General features: G+C 41.7%; 1 protein-coding gene across 1 annotated transcript in view; it reads left to right on the plus strand.

Annotated features, from left to right (window-relative positions):
- The window catches only part of LOC146524283 (connector enhancer of kinase suppressor of ras 2), a 76,116-nt gene that overhangs the window by 38,140 nt on the left and 20,956 nt on the right, over positions 1-17,020 (plus strand). Inside the window, 7 exon segments of the mRNA XM_085134393.1 lie at positions 9,280-9,407; positions 9,525-9,750; positions 11,725-11,752; positions 11,755-11,811; positions 12,618-12,700; positions 12,702-12,747; positions 12,750-12,829. Coding sequence (XP_084990519.1) covers positions 9,280-9,407; positions 9,525-9,750; positions 11,725-11,752; positions 11,755-11,811; positions 12,618-12,700; positions 12,702-12,747; positions 12,750-12,829 — 648 coding nt within the window.

The following is a 17,020-nucleotide window of genomic DNA, read 5'->3' on the forward strand; positions in this document are numbered from 1 at the left end:
ATGCTTTTATCCCTTTATCCCTTTATCCCTTTGTAAATCATTAAAATTATGTAATTTAACTGGTATTTAAAGGGTTAAAAGTCTGGATTTGAATTAAATTTTGGTCTTGATGAACAGCACTGATACTAATCTAAAACATCAAGTCAATGAAAGTAGAAAAATGTTTTAATATATATGAATTTTATAGTATTTTGAAAACGTAAACATGGGTGGCCATTTTTGGCCACGAACAAAATGAGAGGGATTTTTTGTTTTTCTGTCACAGCACAAAAAACCAAAGATACATAAAACTCATTGATACTTTTAATTATTGCTATGCATCTAACCTCCATCATGGTTAGAAAATAAATCAGTTTGCATGTATTATTTAGGAAAAAAATGGGGATTTTATGCTTTTATCCCTTTATCCCTTTATCCCTTTGTAAATCATTAAAATTATGTAATTTAACTGGTATTTAAAGGGTTAAAAGTCTGGATTTGAATTAAATTTTGGTCTTGATGAACAGCACTGATACTAATCTAAAACATCAAGTCAATGAAAGTAGAAAAATGTTTTAATATATATGAATTTTATAGTATTTTGAAAACGTAAACATGGGTGGCCATTTTTGGCCACGAACAAAATTAGAGGGATTTTTTTTTTTTTTTTTCTGTCACTGCACAAAAAACCAAAGATACATAAAACTCATTGATACTTTTAATTATTGCTATGCATCTAACCTCCATCATGGTTAGAAAATAAATCAGTTTGCATGTATTATTTAGGAAAAAAATGGGGATTTTATGCTTTTATCCCTTTGTAAATCATTAAAATTATGTAATTTAACTGTGATTTAAAGGGTTAAAAGTCAGGATTTGAATTAAATTTTGGTCTTGATGAACAGCGCTGATACTAATCTAAAAAAATCATGTCAAAAAAAGGGGAACTTTTTCTTAATATATATGAATTTTATAGCATTTTGTAAATGTAAACAGGGGGTGGCCATTTTTGGAAGTTTTTATGTTTTTCTGTCACTGCACAAAAAAACAAAGATGCATAAAACTCATTGATACTTTTAATTATTGTTATACATCTAACCTCCACCATGGTTAGAAAGTAAATCAGATGGCATGTTTTATTTGGAAAAAAATTGGGGTTTTGTGATTTTTTTCCATTTATGAGTTCCTAGGATTATTTGATTTAACTGGTATTTAAAGGGTTAAAATTATGAATTTGAATGAAATTTTGGTCTTGATGAACAGCACTGGTACTAATCTAAAAAATCATGTCAAAAAAAGTGGAAATTTTTCTTAATATATATGAATTTTATAGCATTTTGTAAATGTAAACAGGGGGTGGCCATTTTTGGCCACGAACAAGCTGAGAGGAAGTTTTTATGTTTTTCTGTCACTGCACAAAAAAACAAAGATGTATAAAAGTCATTGATACTGTTAATTATTGCTATGCATCTAACCTCCATCATGGTTAGAAAGGAAATCAGATGGCATGTTTTATTTGGAAAAAAATTGGGGTTTTGTGATTTTTTCCATTTATGAGTTCCTAGGATTATGTGATCTAACTGGTATTTAAAGGGTTAAAATTATGAATTTGAATGAAATTTTGATTTTCATGAACAGCACTGGTACTAATCTAAAAAATCATGTCAAAAAAAGTGGGAATTTTTCTTAATATATATGAATTTTATAGCATTTTGTAAACGTAAACAAGGGGTGGCCATTTTTGGCCACGAACAAGCTGAGAGGAAGTTTTTATGTTTTTCTGTCACTGCACAAAAAAACAAAGATGTATAAAAGTCATTGATACTGTTAATTATTGCTATGCATCTAACCTCCATCATGGTTAGAAAGTAAATCAGATGGCATGTTTTATTTGGAAAAAAATTGGGGTTTTGTGATTTTTTCCATTTATGAGTTCCTAGGATTATGTGATCTAACTGGTATTTAAAGGGTTAAAATTATGAATTTGAATGAAATTTTGATTTTCATGAACAGCACTGGTACTAATCTAAAAAATCATGTCAAAAAAAGTGGGAATTTTTCTTAATATATATGAATTTTATAGCATTTTGTAAACGTAAACAAGGGGTGGCCATTTTTGGCCACGAACAAGCTGAAAGGGTAGTGATTTTTAACAAGGCCAGAGGGTTAAATCTGCACTTTATTTCGATCTTGTGTGAAGGATGTAAATAGCGCAACGTGGCCTAAAGTTTTATGCTGAAAGAGTTTAGGCAACAAAAGGTCATCCGAGGGGGCCCCATCCCACTCCCCTCCTGATCACATTCAGATTTATTGAGACTTTAGTCCCGATTCATTCAACCTTTGCCCCAGAGATCGTCTCGTTGTCAAAGACGAGTAAATTTTTAATGTACTGTAGATCTTAAAGGTGGAACGCCTGTTTGAAGTCTCGCAGCTCGTAGTGGGTGTACACTTTTCACTTAAGGGCAAATACTTTGTTAATCTGTCACTCGCCGCCCAGAAATATCACTGAGCAATTTAGTAGGGCTGGGTATCGTCACTGATTTCTAGAATCGATTCAATTCCGATTCACAAGGTCCCGAATCGATTCGATCCACGATTCGATTTAATTCGATTCGATTCGATTCACTTCGATTTGAATCTGGGAAATTTTGACAGTCAGAAATATTATAATTCAGATCAGTACAGTTACATATTTTTGTATCTATAAAAAGGAAGCTGACACACGCAAGACTTCATCAAAGGTGTGAGCGTCACAGCAGATGCCTTTGTGTCAAAGTAGTTGAGGATAAAACATAGAAAAACATGAAGGCGATTTTCCTGGCCTGGGATTTTATAAAAATATTCTGCAGTACATCAAAAACGAAAGAAAACCAATAATCAACACATGAACATTACCTCTGAAGTTACAGCGGTTTTATTAGAGACACGGCTAAGCGTTTTGCATTTTGCATAATTCTAAAAAGTTTAAATTTGTTCAGTATTGAACGGCAGAAATTAGGTTTTCTTTTCGGAAGTATATAAAACGAAAAAAAACCATTGGCCGACAGCGCTGTAAACAACGGTAGACTTGTGCGTAACAAGCAAGCGAATAATGCAGAAAACAGTACAGAGAGAGAGGGGGAGAGCGAGAGAGAGCTGTGCATCGTGGTTGAAGCAAAACAGTAAAAGTAAGAGTGAATACATGACGATGTTTATGTGAAGTGTAGTTTGGATCTTCTTTTGCTGCTGGTTCGGTCAATATTGTTTGGAGGGAGATAAAACTAACAGCTTTAGAATCAGCGCATAAAGGGCGTGAACACAAAGCGCGGACCCACCGACAGATCAGAATCAGCGAGCTGTCGGCTTTCAGCCCCGACCGTGTCCGTGCGGTCAGGTGAGAAAGGCGACATATCACTGATTCTGATCCGCGGGTTGCGCTGTGTGTTTAAGTCTTTGTGCAGAATCCGTGTTCCTGCTCTCATTTACTGTCTTAGCTGTTTGGTGGTTGTTGAAATTTTGTGAGATTTCACCAGAGATTCTGGCATTTCGGGCAAAATAAATTTATATTAAAAAATCGATTCAGGATTTTAATGAATCGATTTTACGTTATCCAAGCCAGAATCGATTTTAATCGATAAATCGATTATAAAAACCCACCCCCACAATTTAGGCACACAGAAAGAACGAGCTGTGCCGAGACGGACGGAGGGGTGAGGCGAGGGCTAGTCTGATGCTGCCTGAGTGCTCTCTGAAGCGCCAAATGTTTTGTCAAGATCCTGTGTTGCACGGCTGCTATTTTTATCTCAGCATCAGGCTAATTCATTTACATGCTACATGTATGCTTTGATCTCTGTTCAGCTGCTCTTTAGCTTTTTGAGGGTTTTTTTTGTTTGTTTTTATTTTTCGTATGCTCCTTTTTTATTCTGTGCTTTCTGTGAGCATATAACTGCATTATTAGGTGGCATGCATGCAAGTGTATATTTATGCAGAACTTGCAGCTTCTGGGTAGCGATGTGCAATAGCGCTCAACTTCATCACCACAAGGTGAAAGATCATAACAAGGTAAAAGACTCTTCTCGTTTCCAGGTTGCTGCCTTGTTATCACAGCCCCCGAGTTGTCATCAGGAGCCTATTGTTATATTTATGCAATAGCAGGGGATTGTGGGAATTCTACTCTGATGGACTGCCTAGACATAAACGTGCCATGAGGGGCCCAGATCAGAGCGCAGAGATATCTGCTGGAGAAGAGAAGAAAGGAGTGTTTTAGTTTTGTTCTCTCTCAGAAAGACCGGATCTCTTAATTATTCATAAGCAACTACAGGCAGCTCCACTGGCTCTGAAACAAGAGCTGCTACTCAGCAAATACTGGAGATAATTCACTGAATCCAAAATATCTTGCTAAACAGCCTGTTTGTGTGTGAGCATGTGTGTGTGTGCGGTGGAGAGAGGTGAGTGTGCGCACATTGCTGACCTTGGCCACATGCACGCTTGTCCATCTGGGTGTCGGAGCAAGTGTGTTACTGTACATGTTTGTGCACGCATGCGGAGAGATGATTCCCCGTCATCGGACCCGTTGCTCCTTTGAGAGGCGAGGGAACTGGGTCACTGCACTCTGTAAGCGCTGATTTTTGGATGCATTACTGTACATGCACGCTTCCAAATCAAACACACATAGAGAAGATATGCGCACTCGCACCTCTGAGCTCAATTTTGGAGGATGAATTGTAAGGGCTGCGAAGTTTAGCTGAAATGTGGCAAATGTACAGCTGGATTATAACTGAATCCACAAAGGAAACAATTTATCTCGGCATGTTATCATGTGATTCCAAGCTCCCGAAATCCTTCCATGGCAACGTCTTTTATTCTACTAAATAATGACATATCTCTCTCCTTTGCTCTCTCTCTTGTTCTTTCTATGTGTGTGCCGGTTTGTGAGCAGCAGGAAGGAGTAAAAGCAATTTGATGATTCACTGTCATTACATGTGAAAGAGTTTTAAAAGAGAACACGAGGATTACCGTGATGATGCATACCGCATGCGTGCATTCTTGCATGAATGTCTTCTGGGCTGCTGCAACATGTATGTGTTACTGAGAGCGTCCACGACACAGGTCACACATGCGCCACACGTTGTCTGTAACCCTGCTTTCACAAACCTGTTACATGCTCAGACATATAAATCATTACTCTTGATAAAAACCTGCTATTTTGAGCAACATGTATTGGCAGTGAAGCTCTTAATTGATTGGCTAGCTGAGTGTGAGGGAGGTTATTGATTTTTATTATTTTTTTAATAATCACAGGTTGTTCTTTTGGTCTGTTATTGTGCTGTGTGGTGTTTTCAGCTCCTAGTTTCATACTCAGTGCAGTCATATGAGTGGTATCAATCTCTTCATCTAACTAGAGGCATTAAAGCAAATAATTACATTTCCCCAAATGTCACACTGTTAATTTGACACATCGGTATATGCCATTTCTATTTTTTCCACTGCTTTGCTTTAAATATAGTCACTGGCCACTTCATTATGTACACTTTGATAATACTGGGGGGATATTGGGCCATACTGACATGGTAGCTTAAAACATTTGCAGCAGATTCTTGCACATCCTGTCCACCGCATCCCCCCAAAAAACGGATCCATTTGAGCTTTTTGACACGGTGGGTTATCCAGCCATCAGGAGATGGGTACACTGTCGTCACAAAGGGATAGAGATGGTCAGCAAGAATCCTCAAATAGGGCTGTGACATTTAAACAATGCTCAGTTGATAGTTAGGGGCCAGGAGAATATCTCTCATATTATTAAACCATGAGCTGCCTGAACCATTGATGCAAGGCAGGATGGATCCATGTTTTCTCATTGTTTCACACCAAATTCTGTCCCTGCCACTCCGAGTGTTGCAGCAGAAATCAAGACTCATGAGACCAGGCTGCATTTTTCCAAACTTCTATTATCCAGGTTTGGGGAGCCTGTGCGATTTGTAGTCTCAATAGCTTGTTCTTAGCTGAAAGAGTGGCATCTGCTTCAATGTTCAACATGTTGTGCGTTCAGAGATGCTCTGCTTTATACCTTGGTTGTATACAAGAGATTATTTGAGTAGCATAAACAGCCATGCCAGGTCCAAAGTCACTTAAATCACTTTTCTTTCCCATTCTAATGCTTGATTTGAACTTCAGCAGGGCATCTTGATCATGCCTACATTCCTAAATGCATTGAGTTGCTGCCATGTGATTGGCTGATAGATAGATTTTTGCATTAACAACCAGCTGAACAGGCTTATCTAATGAAGTGGACATGAGTGTCCCTCTGGGTCACAGTATGGCTTATTTATCATTATTTATCAGTCACTGTAGCTTATAACTTCTGTGCTTATGATTGAATGTTTATTATTTTAGCACATTTTTGGGGGGCTAGATTTGTAAATGTTATAGCTGAGTTTAAGTTTAGCTTAGTACTGTATTTTTCAGACCATAAGGCGCACCGGATTATAAGGCACGTTAAGCAAAACACAACAGTCAGATAAGTCAAACTTTACTCAACTCATTCTTCTTGCTTCCTCCACTTCCCTATCATTGATTCATTAATGTTCAATTCTCTTGCAGCTGCTCTATTCCCATGTTGTTGCTCAGTTGTTCTCGTGACTGAAGTTTGGTCCGTTTACAGCATCTTACCATGCGATTGCATTTGTCCCTAACCATCGGGAACCCTCATGTTAACTTTTATCGGGTGTGAAAGAATTGCAGCACATTTCACGTATGTCAACATACTGATTGTTATCAAGAACACAAATTACTTGTGTGATATTTTACACATCATGTGGAAAATGTGACGGTGTGATGACAGTTTAGTTCTAGTCAAAACATGTTTATTGTACCGATCGAACAGAAATGTTGGTGCAGATCTAAACTGTCCTCTCTCCCTGAGCCTGGTTCTGCTGGAGGTTTCTTCCTGTTAAAAGGGAGGTTTTCCTTCCCACGTTGCCAAGTGTTTGCTCATGGGGGGGTCATATGATTGTTAGGGTTTTCTCTCTGGGGCGATCGTGGCTCAAGAGTTAGGAGTTTGCCTTGTAATCAGAACGTTGCCGGTTCGAGCCCCAGCTTGGATAGTCTCGGTCGTTGTGTCCGAGGGCAAGACACTTCACCCGTTGCCTACTGGTGGTGGTTAGAGGGCCACCAGTGTCCGGCAGCCTTGCCTCTGTCAGTGCGCCCCAGGGTGGCTGTGGCTACAACATAGCTTGCCATCACCAGTGTGTGAATGTGTGAATGACTGGATGTGTAAAGCGCTTTGGGGTCCTTAGGGACTAGTAAAGCGCTATACAAATACAGCCCATTTATTATTGAGGGATCTTTACCCCACAATATGAAGCATCTATATAAATAAAACTGAATTGAGTTGAATATGGCGTTACATAGCTTTATTCAATGGCATTATGTTATTTTGGTACACCAAAGGTGACTTTCCTGATATTTCAGCCGTGTCAAATACTGCCATTTCATTAAAGTGTGTAATATCAGAAATTACACACAAGGTGTCTTTTTGTGCCAGTGTGGGCGTCACCTGTTTTGGGCCAGTTCCACAGTCTCACTGTAAAGGACTGCTTGGTGTCGCATTTTACTATATTAGCACTTTTAAAAAAAAAAAACTTGTCTACAACCAAGGAACAGGCAGGAAACGACACTCTGACATATCAGGCAGAGCAGCAGTGTTTGACATCCTGGATGAACGATAAACGGCATGGCTTCCTGTGAAACATGGACGCTTTTTATACTCTAACACACCAAATTGTCTGCAGTGGATAAGGCCTATTGTGACTTGAAAATTACAGGCTCACTGAACTTAACTCAGTAAAAGAATCCAAGGAATGGTAAAACATTCAATTTAATAACTCCCCTTTTTTGAAACATTCTTAAGCGTTTAAGGCCTTTAATTTGTCAAGTGTGTGTGTGTGTGTGTGTGTGTGGGCTGAGGAAAATTGGTCTGGGAAAGGTTTTAGTGGTAGATTCTTAGGTAGTCTAGAGTGGACACAGCGGGGGTCAAATGCTTTAAGTGTTGTTTTAACAGACTAGAATTTCTACTGCTGTGTTACTCCCATCTCTCCCTACTTCTACCCCCAATCCCTTTCCCATGCAGGGAGCAGTGGGCTGTAATCACTAAATTACTGTTTTCAGACTCAGTTCGAGTCACCAAACTGCACAGCTCCCCCACCTCTTTCCCTCTTTGTCTCTCTTGCTCTCTCTCACTCTCTAGCACTCTTTCCCTTTCTCTCTTTGTCCTATTTCATTTGCTCTCTCATGTCGTTCTCTTCCCAGCTCGCCTTCATTATTTATCGTGAAGCCGTCTTACTGTAAGCTGCCTTTATGAGTGGAGGGCTGTGCGGGAGAGAGAAGAGGAAGACAGAGGCAGCCTGGGTGATAGAGGCGAGGGAGAGGGAGGGGAGAGGAGAGGATGGAAAGTTTGGAATATGAAATGAATTTGATTAATGCGCTGCTGATGAAATGATGAAACCACGGGCTTTCGTAATGGGAGCACTGCCCACTTTGCCGTTGCTCAGGCTTCGTATCTGTTTATCCATTCTGTCTTCACTTGTGTCGTCTCCGTCTAAAATGGAGCGTACTCCTCCGACAGTAAAACACTTCATTTTTCTAAATCTGTAAGCCTCTTCCTCAGGGGTGGAGGGGTGGCGGCACGAGCTAAGCATTTGCCACCCCCGACTGTTTTGTCTGAGAATTAATATAATTTGTTTAAAAACTTGGACTGAGTCGCAGTGACATCAGAGGTGAGGCATCCTGTCCTCATGGAGGACCCCATGACAAATGGGTGTCCTTGATTCAAGCATAGGTAGAAGGCTACACTACTTTCCCTCTGTCCCCGCTTTTTCTTGTGGCACGGGATGCAGGGAGGGATTTACAGAGGGGTGAGAACCGATGAAGAGCAAAGAGAGCACGGGAGAAGGAGGGGTTGTCATGGGAACAGACGTGGAGAGGCCTGTGTGAACGAAGAGGCTTGAGACAAAATGACAGGGTGACTGAACTTGGGATAGGCAGGTATTTAAAAAAGGGAAAAACAACATAGGCGACATGACAGCGGTGTGGAGATAACTCTCTTGTTTGTGATTCGCTCTTAAAACAAATGCCAGGTGCAGTGTGAGCAGGATATCACAAATAAAAGGCTCCATTCCCTTGTAGGACCATAAACTGTGTGCTTGTTTGTTTTTCTGTGAAGCAGGGAAAGATCTAATGCTCACTTACTGCAGGTTGTGCTCTGAGATCCCTCACCATCCTCCCATTAAAGACTCGTCCTTTCTCTCTGTTCTCTCTCTTCAGCCGGTCCCGACCAGCCCCACCAGCACCTCACCTACACCCGGTGGAACTTTGGGCATGTCCAAAATGGATGCCCCCAGCATGCAGGACGTCTATATCCTCTCTCCTGTTTCCGGACTCTATAGCACCAGGTCAGCCTCACACACAGGCAGATGCCTGATGATGACCATTACATTGATTATTATGATACGACGATGATGAGTACACTCATGACAGCGGTGATGACAAGCTGTGCTGTCTCTCCCCAGGGAGGAGATGGGTCTGATGTCATGTGACGACATCAGCCGCTACAGCGTTAGCTCCCAGTCGGGCTCTAAAGGTTCAGAGGCGGTCAGTTACTACCTGGACCAGGACAGCGGTCAGTACTTCTCCTTGCTGGAAGGAGATGGACCGCCGGGACCTGACTATGACAGGGGTCGCAATACGGGGGTTCGTCGGCGAGATAAGACCCCTACCCACGGTAAGAGGTCGAGCGTGACCAGGCGGCTTGGATGGAGCAGGAATGGCTCTGGGTCTGTATTTGTAATGGGAAAAAAAAAATCATGCTTTCTCCCACAAGTTCTCTCACCTTTTCTTTTCACCATGCTCTCAGAGCTCCTCCTTATATGTTTGTTCATCACCCGCTTCATGGCTCTGCTCCTTTGTGTCATTTTCCAGCGGACACATGTGCCAAAAGCAAAATCACACGCCAAACAGTCAATCCAAATAAACTGTCTCCAGCTCCCTGTCTGCCCCACCACCTGTGTCCACCCTCGTTCCAGATCACTTCCAAAGCATCCTGTAATGCACCCTTCCTCTGAGTTTATTCAGGCACAGCTATATGGCATGCAGGATGAGGGTCATTGAAACTGAGTCAGAAGGCAACATTTCTTTATCATCTCTTTAGCGAGGCAGTCTGAGAGCATAGTGGCAAAATGAAACTAATATTAGCGATTACATATGCAAGAATGATTGTCCTCGTATGTTTCATGTGTCGTTTTGTGCCAGGCAAAACAGCATGGCAAATTTTTACCAGGATGGTGGCTGAGAAAGAAATGATGGGTTAAAAAAATACCTGTCATGTCAAGTAATGTCAGACATGAGTGCAACAGTATATACTTTAGCAATATCAATAGCAGCTAACATGCTAGCATGGATATCTATACTATAGTGGAATATGCTAGCATTTTCTATACCTCGAAAGGCAAAGAAAGGGGATTGCTAAATGAAGTTGCAGGACCATGGCATTATGAACAGACAACATGCCTGATTTGAATTTAATCAGTTTCCCTTTCAAAGTCATCTTCTCGTGCACCTCTGGGCCACTTCCAGTGCAGCTGCTATTATTAGATCGCTGGTTGTTTTGTCTCTTCTGCACTGTGCACTTTGTGATCTCACCGTGGACCTCGATTTTTGTAGGAAGGAAACATCAAATTTTTGCTTCAAACTGAGCTGTCATCACTGGTGAAAGAAAGTGACCTGTGATACTGTTAGCTGTGTTCAGTTAGGGTCCAAGATTTCAAGCACAACCAGGAGCATCCCTCGTGGTTTTTTGCCTTGTTATGCACAGGTTGTGGCAAAGTGACATGTAAGCTATAAACCCAGCTTTCTACTGCCACATCCTGGAATACCTGCCGACTGAATATAACTGAGTTTTCTACGGTTTTTCAGTGGAGTGACAATAAATCTTATACCATTATGTAACATGTGTTATTACCCCTTAAACGGGGAAACAGTTTATTCTTGCTACTGATTCTTGTTTGGTGTCGTTTCTTGGATTGGTTGATTAAAGTCTGAGATAGTGGCAATTTAACAGTTTATTCGTTTAACAAAGGGGGGCCTCAGTAGCTGTGGATAAACCAAACACAGGCACAAACACCTGAGACCTCCTCCTCATGATGGCCACCAGCTTGGCCCCACACTGCTGTGAGATGGCATCGTGAGTCACCCAGCAGGGTTGTGTTGTTTACAGAATATTTGTGGCCAACATTGTTTGGCATCGGCAGGAAGGATCTGGCATGGTTTCAGGTATTAGTACTGGGACTGCAAATGATTGACAAAGCAGCCAAAGTCCTAAGAAAAACTTTGATAGACCTCAAGAAAGGCTGGAGAACTATTGCTCAAGACCACTTTAAAAAATTGCACAAAAAAAATCGGACTCCTTGGAAGCAAAATATAAAGAAATGAGTGACTCAAGACACCGTCAAGCTTTGATGAAATACAATGAAATTAAGTGACAACAAAATATAAATTCAGCCTAATTACGGGGCCTTATTCGACACTCGCCTTGCAAGCTGTGTAAGTCCCCCGAGAGTCTGCCTAACCCCCTACCTGCACACACCTTCGCTCCCACCTGTCTGCCCCACCAGCTGTGTCCCACTCTGTCTCTCAGTCGCTGCGTCCTGCAAAACACCCCACCCCCAGTTCCTCCCCCTAGCAGACTATCTGATTGATGATTGGTACTTCCAGGTGAACCTCAGACCCGTTTCCATGCCTCCGAATATAACTGGATGGCCGAGGCCAAGGAACCCAGCATGGGCAAGAGAGGGAGCCGAGGTACACACACACAAACACCTATACATGCTAAAGCACAGCCCTCACACACACTGTTCAGACTGGTGCTTTGCTTCATACTCAGCTCAACACATTTCAGCTCATCTTCTGGTTATCCATGGTGGTGTGGTTGTGTGAGGATACATATCTACCAGGTATGTATCTGACAGGGTGAAAAACGAACATAAATGCAAAGCGACTGCATTTATACAGCTGCCCTGGAAATGTGGATATTTCAATGTTCCCAATTTTACCCAGCTTCACCTTTTTTTGCGGCAAGACTCGATTTGTATTCAGCTGGGGATCCACAACTCTGCCATCAGAGAGTCTATGAATAATATTAAAGCACAATACAAATGTTGGGGTTCTGCCCTTCTCCCTCTCCTTCTCGTTCTCTCTGTAACTTTTTCGTTTTCTAATATTTAAGTGTTCGGATAAGAAGCAAATTAGGTAAGATGCATTGTCTATCTGGAGCCAAAGCAGTATAAAACTTTCTGTTACCAACAAGATTTAGTTGTTGTGGTGCCTCCCAAATCAACATAATCACTGCAGACAGATTAGATGTATGTCCCCAGCTGTGGTGCCATATCAGATGCAACAGCTCTGAGGCACTTTTATCCTTTTCTGTTGCATTTTTATCTGCAAGGGTCTATTCAGTCTTGTCTGTTTCCGCTCTGCTCAGGGCTTCTCCTTTGACTCTTATATGCTTATCTCCCCCTCTGTGGTTTTCCTCTTACTGTCATCCATCTATCGATCCTGTCCATCATCTAATGTCCATGTCCCTTCAATCCCCCTCCTCTTCCATACAGATTCAGACAACTCCCTCCTGCGCTACCTTAGTGATGACAAGATTCTGGTGATCGAGGAAGAACCCGAGGGTCCGAGCAGAGAAAAGCCGCCGGGATTCCACCAGACGCTCTCGGCGTAAGAGCCGTAATCCAGCAGCCCTAGTTTTCCCATCAGCCCTTCCATGCTGTCCTCCACCCTGCGCCTAGACCAGCCACCTGAAGCTTGCCTGTAAGTACATTAGTTTTGAACATTTATTGTTGCCTTTAAATACAGGGCGAGTAGTTATATCCACCTTCCATCAGGACACAAGCTATTTTTAAAACAGACTGAGTCCAAGTGAAACAACTGTCCCATGGTCAAACCAATTTAGACTGACATTCTTGATAGAGCCCTTGTAGTCATATGGAGAACATATAAAGGAGCCAAGAGAGGGGGAGTCACTTTGCTGTCAGCACAAAATTCAAAAGCCAGCATCTGATGGCATTTGTAGGCATTAATGAATGCATGACATCTGTGAAGGCACCATTAATCCTGAACGTATACAGAATTTTTGGAGCAACACGTGCTGTCATCCAGATAATGTCAGTTGAAGAAGAGGAAACCAAAACACATTTACACATCTTAAATCAGCATGCTCAAAACACAAAGAGCTTCAGGGTTAAAGTAACCTGCATTCAAGAAAACATAAACTTTTCAAAACTAAATTAAATGGTGCTGGAGCCTATCGAAGCTGGCAAGGAGCAAGAGGCACACAGAGGTGGAAAACCATTCATCCTCACATGTACACCTAGGGCCACGTTACAATCACCACTTATCTGTGGACTGGGGGAGGAAACTCAGGCCCGAGCCGGCCAGTGGATTCGAACCCAAGGCCTTCCATTGCTCCACTGCTAACCAGCGTTGCTCTATCATCGACAAAAGTAGCAATTATTGTTCAAAAAGTAACAAGCAATTATATTTCTGACTTGATTCTTGATTTTCTGTTTCCTGATAATTAATTTCCAGATGTATTTGATAACATTAACCATGGAAGAGAAAGGCCTGGTACTGATAGAAAGGTGCACACAAAGCATCACAGTTTGTTGTTGTCCAACACCAACAGACAACAACACGTGAGAGCACGTGAGCATCAGAACTGGACCACAGAGAAATGGAAAAAGCATGATGAATCGTGTTTTCTTTTATATTACGTGGATGGCCAGGTGCATGTGCGTCTCTTACCTGAGGATCACCTGGCACCAGGATGCACTGTGGGAAGAAGACGAGCCGGCGGAGGCAGGATGATGCTTGGAGTAATGCTCTGCTGGGAAACCTTGGGTCCTCCCATCCATGTGGATGTTACTTTGATCTGTACCACCTACCTGAGCATTGTTGCAGACCATAAACACCCTTTCATGGAAACTGTATTCCCTAAAGGCTGTGGCCTCTTTCAGCAAGATAGGGGACCCTGCCACAAAGCAGGAATAGTTCAGGAATGGTTTGAGGAGCACAACGAGTTTGAGGAGTTGACTTGGCCTCCAAATTCCACCGATCTGAATCAAATCGAGCATCTGTGGGTCCACCCTTCATGATCCACGAAGCCCCTACAGGATTTTTACAGTCTGTTGCTAACAACAACGGTGCCAGACACCACAGCACCGTTTCAGGGGTCTAGTGGAGTCCATGACTCGACCAACACATTATTAGGCAGGTGGTCAGAATGTTATGCCTGATCAGTGTATTATTCAAGTTTGAACATTTCCTAATAAATCTGTTATATGTACTTTGTTTTACTAACTTTTTCAGACTACAGTGCTCAACTGTTTAAGATTATTGAGCCATTTTTAAACACTAACTACTGATAGACACAATTTAAAGTTTACAACCAGGGCCGGTGTCCTGCAGGTTTTAGATCTCACTCTGGGTCAACACACCTGAATCAAATGATTAGTTCATTACCAGCCTCTGGAGAACTTCAAGACATGTTGAGGAGGTAACTTAGCCATTTAAATCAGCTGTGTTGGATCAAGGGCACATCTAAAACCTGCAGGACACCGGCCCTCGAGGCCTGGAGTTCCCCCACCCTGGTTTACACCATCGTTAGGATTTACTGGTCTTAGGACTAGGTTTTTCTAAGACAGGGTTAAGAAACGCACTGAAACAAACACCGACGTGTTACCTTCATTTTCGTTAACTTTAATGCCTGTGTATTTCTAGCCAAACCTTTCCCCTTATTATCAAAACATCAGATATGTCTGGAAATTAAGTATCAGTGCTAAAATGATCAGAAAATAAGCAACAAGCAACAAGAGTTTGGAGAAACAGAAAAGAGTTTCAGAAGTGGAAGCAGAAAATAAATAAGATTAATAACAATCAAAATCAAAGATGTAAATGAAAAATCTTCAGAGGAACCACTGAGTGTAGCGAAGCTTTATTATTAGTGAATAACACGTCACAAAGCTGAGCAAAATCATTAAGTCATAACTACAATTGGTTGTTCTTATCATCAGAGGCATCTGGGCCTCTGAGAAGGGACCTGCCGGTGGCTGTAGGACAGATCGCGGTTGTTCGCAACCTTCTGACATGCTGTCGGTTGTGTTTGTGTGCATTTGTCAGGTAGAGGACACAGAGGAGAGCGACAATGATAAGTGTTATTGCACGGCCGTCAGCATCGCCCATGACGAGAAAGACAGTGACACCGAAGCACTCCCCTCCATAGCTCATATGTTTCTCCTGTGCGCAACAAGCTCACGTGCACGCGGCTACGCGCAAAACAAACGAGCATACAAGGAGGGCCATTTGTATGCAGGGTAGCCATCTCACGACTCATCCTAACTCATCCTAATATCCCCCATCTCCTCAGACACGCCTGGGTCTAAATAGGAGTTTATTCTGAATAAACACACACGCTCCCGTGCGCACACACAGGAGCACGTATCCCTGTGAGTAGGTGTATGACTCAGCATCAGCTAGACCAATTACAAGCACAACTGACAGACTGTGCTTAAAACTACGCACGCAAACACAACACGCACACACCACAACACGGCAATCTAAACAGCTTAGCTCACAACCGGGCCCTCTCTAACCCTCTCGGCTGCGTGTTCGCACGGTGGTGAGTCATACCTGTTTGGTGGGACATGAAGTATAACCATCCTGCACTACACAAGCATATGCTAACCTAAATGGACCAGTGGGTTTTGTCTGTCTCATTTCCTCTGTCTGATTCGTTTCTATCATAGCAACAGTTTGGCAATGTCACACAAACTGAACGGCGAGACATTTAGAAGATTTTTTGTTTTGTTTTGTTTTTTAGTTTTTGCACATTTTTTACAGTGCATGCCATTAGATTGCCCATACAGGTGAACTATTCTTAATATCATGTACTGTAAGATGTGCAGTGTATAAGGCTAGCAAAAGAACGTGCAACGGTACTTGCGTTGCAAAATCTCCTGGAAGACTGCAAAGATTATGAGATCTTTAATGAAACCCCGACTGAGCCCCTGCTCTCCAGCAACAAATGCTCCTAATGATCTCGTCGCACTGTGGCTCAGGATCTGAGGATCCCTTGAGCACAGAAAGCTGCACAAGTAGTCCCATTTGTTTAAGAAGAATATTTTGTGATAATGGATTTTTTTAAAAATAGATGTTTTTAAAGGACACCACAAGTGAATTCACTGAGCTGCAACTAGATTTTTATAGTTAGGTCCATACATGTTTGACATTGTCACAATTTTTGTAATTTTGCCTCTCTACACCACCTCTGTGAATTTTAAATCCAACAGGCTAAATGTGGTTGAAGTGTATCCTTCAACTTTATTTCAAGTTTTTTTTTTTACAAAAGTACTGTATTAACTGTTCAGAAATTACAGACATTTTTCCACGCAGACCTGCATTTTCAGAGGCTTAAAAGTATTTTGGTAATTCACTGACAAGGGGTTTTGCTGCCAGATGATCTTTCTTCATTATTCCATAAACAATTAGCCAAATTATAGATTAGTATTGATCTTATGTGTTCAAGGGGTATTTGGTAGCTTTTCCCTGAACTCTTAATATGAGGTACAAAGAGATGTTAATGCACATGAAGGAGATCCTTATTGGGCTGAAAAAAACTATTTAGGAAGATGGGGAAAAAGCTTCTAGTACAATCTGGTTATTCTTTAATATAAGGAATGCATTGGAAAACTCAGCAAGAAAGACCACAGGAGACAACTAAAGACTGGAGATTTCTTTACTTGGTTGGCTTCACAACCTCTAACCAAGTCAAGAAGCCTCTTGAGGAAGAAGGTGTGTCATTGCCAAAGTCTTCAATCAAGAGATGCATTCATGAATAGAAATACGGAGGGTTTAACACCAAGGTGCAAACCACTGATTACACATCAAAGAGAACACCTAAAAGAGTTTGACCACATCCTCCGTCTAACATGGTGGAGGCAATATTATG

This window comes from Neolamprologus multifasciatus, chromosome 2 (assembly GCF_963576455.1).
Source record: "Neolamprologus multifasciatus chromosome 2, fNeoMul1.2, whole genome shotgun sequence".
NCBI classification, from domain to species: Eukaryota; Metazoa; Chordata; class Actinopteri; order Cichliformes; family Cichlidae; genus Neolamprologus; species Neolamprologus multifasciatus.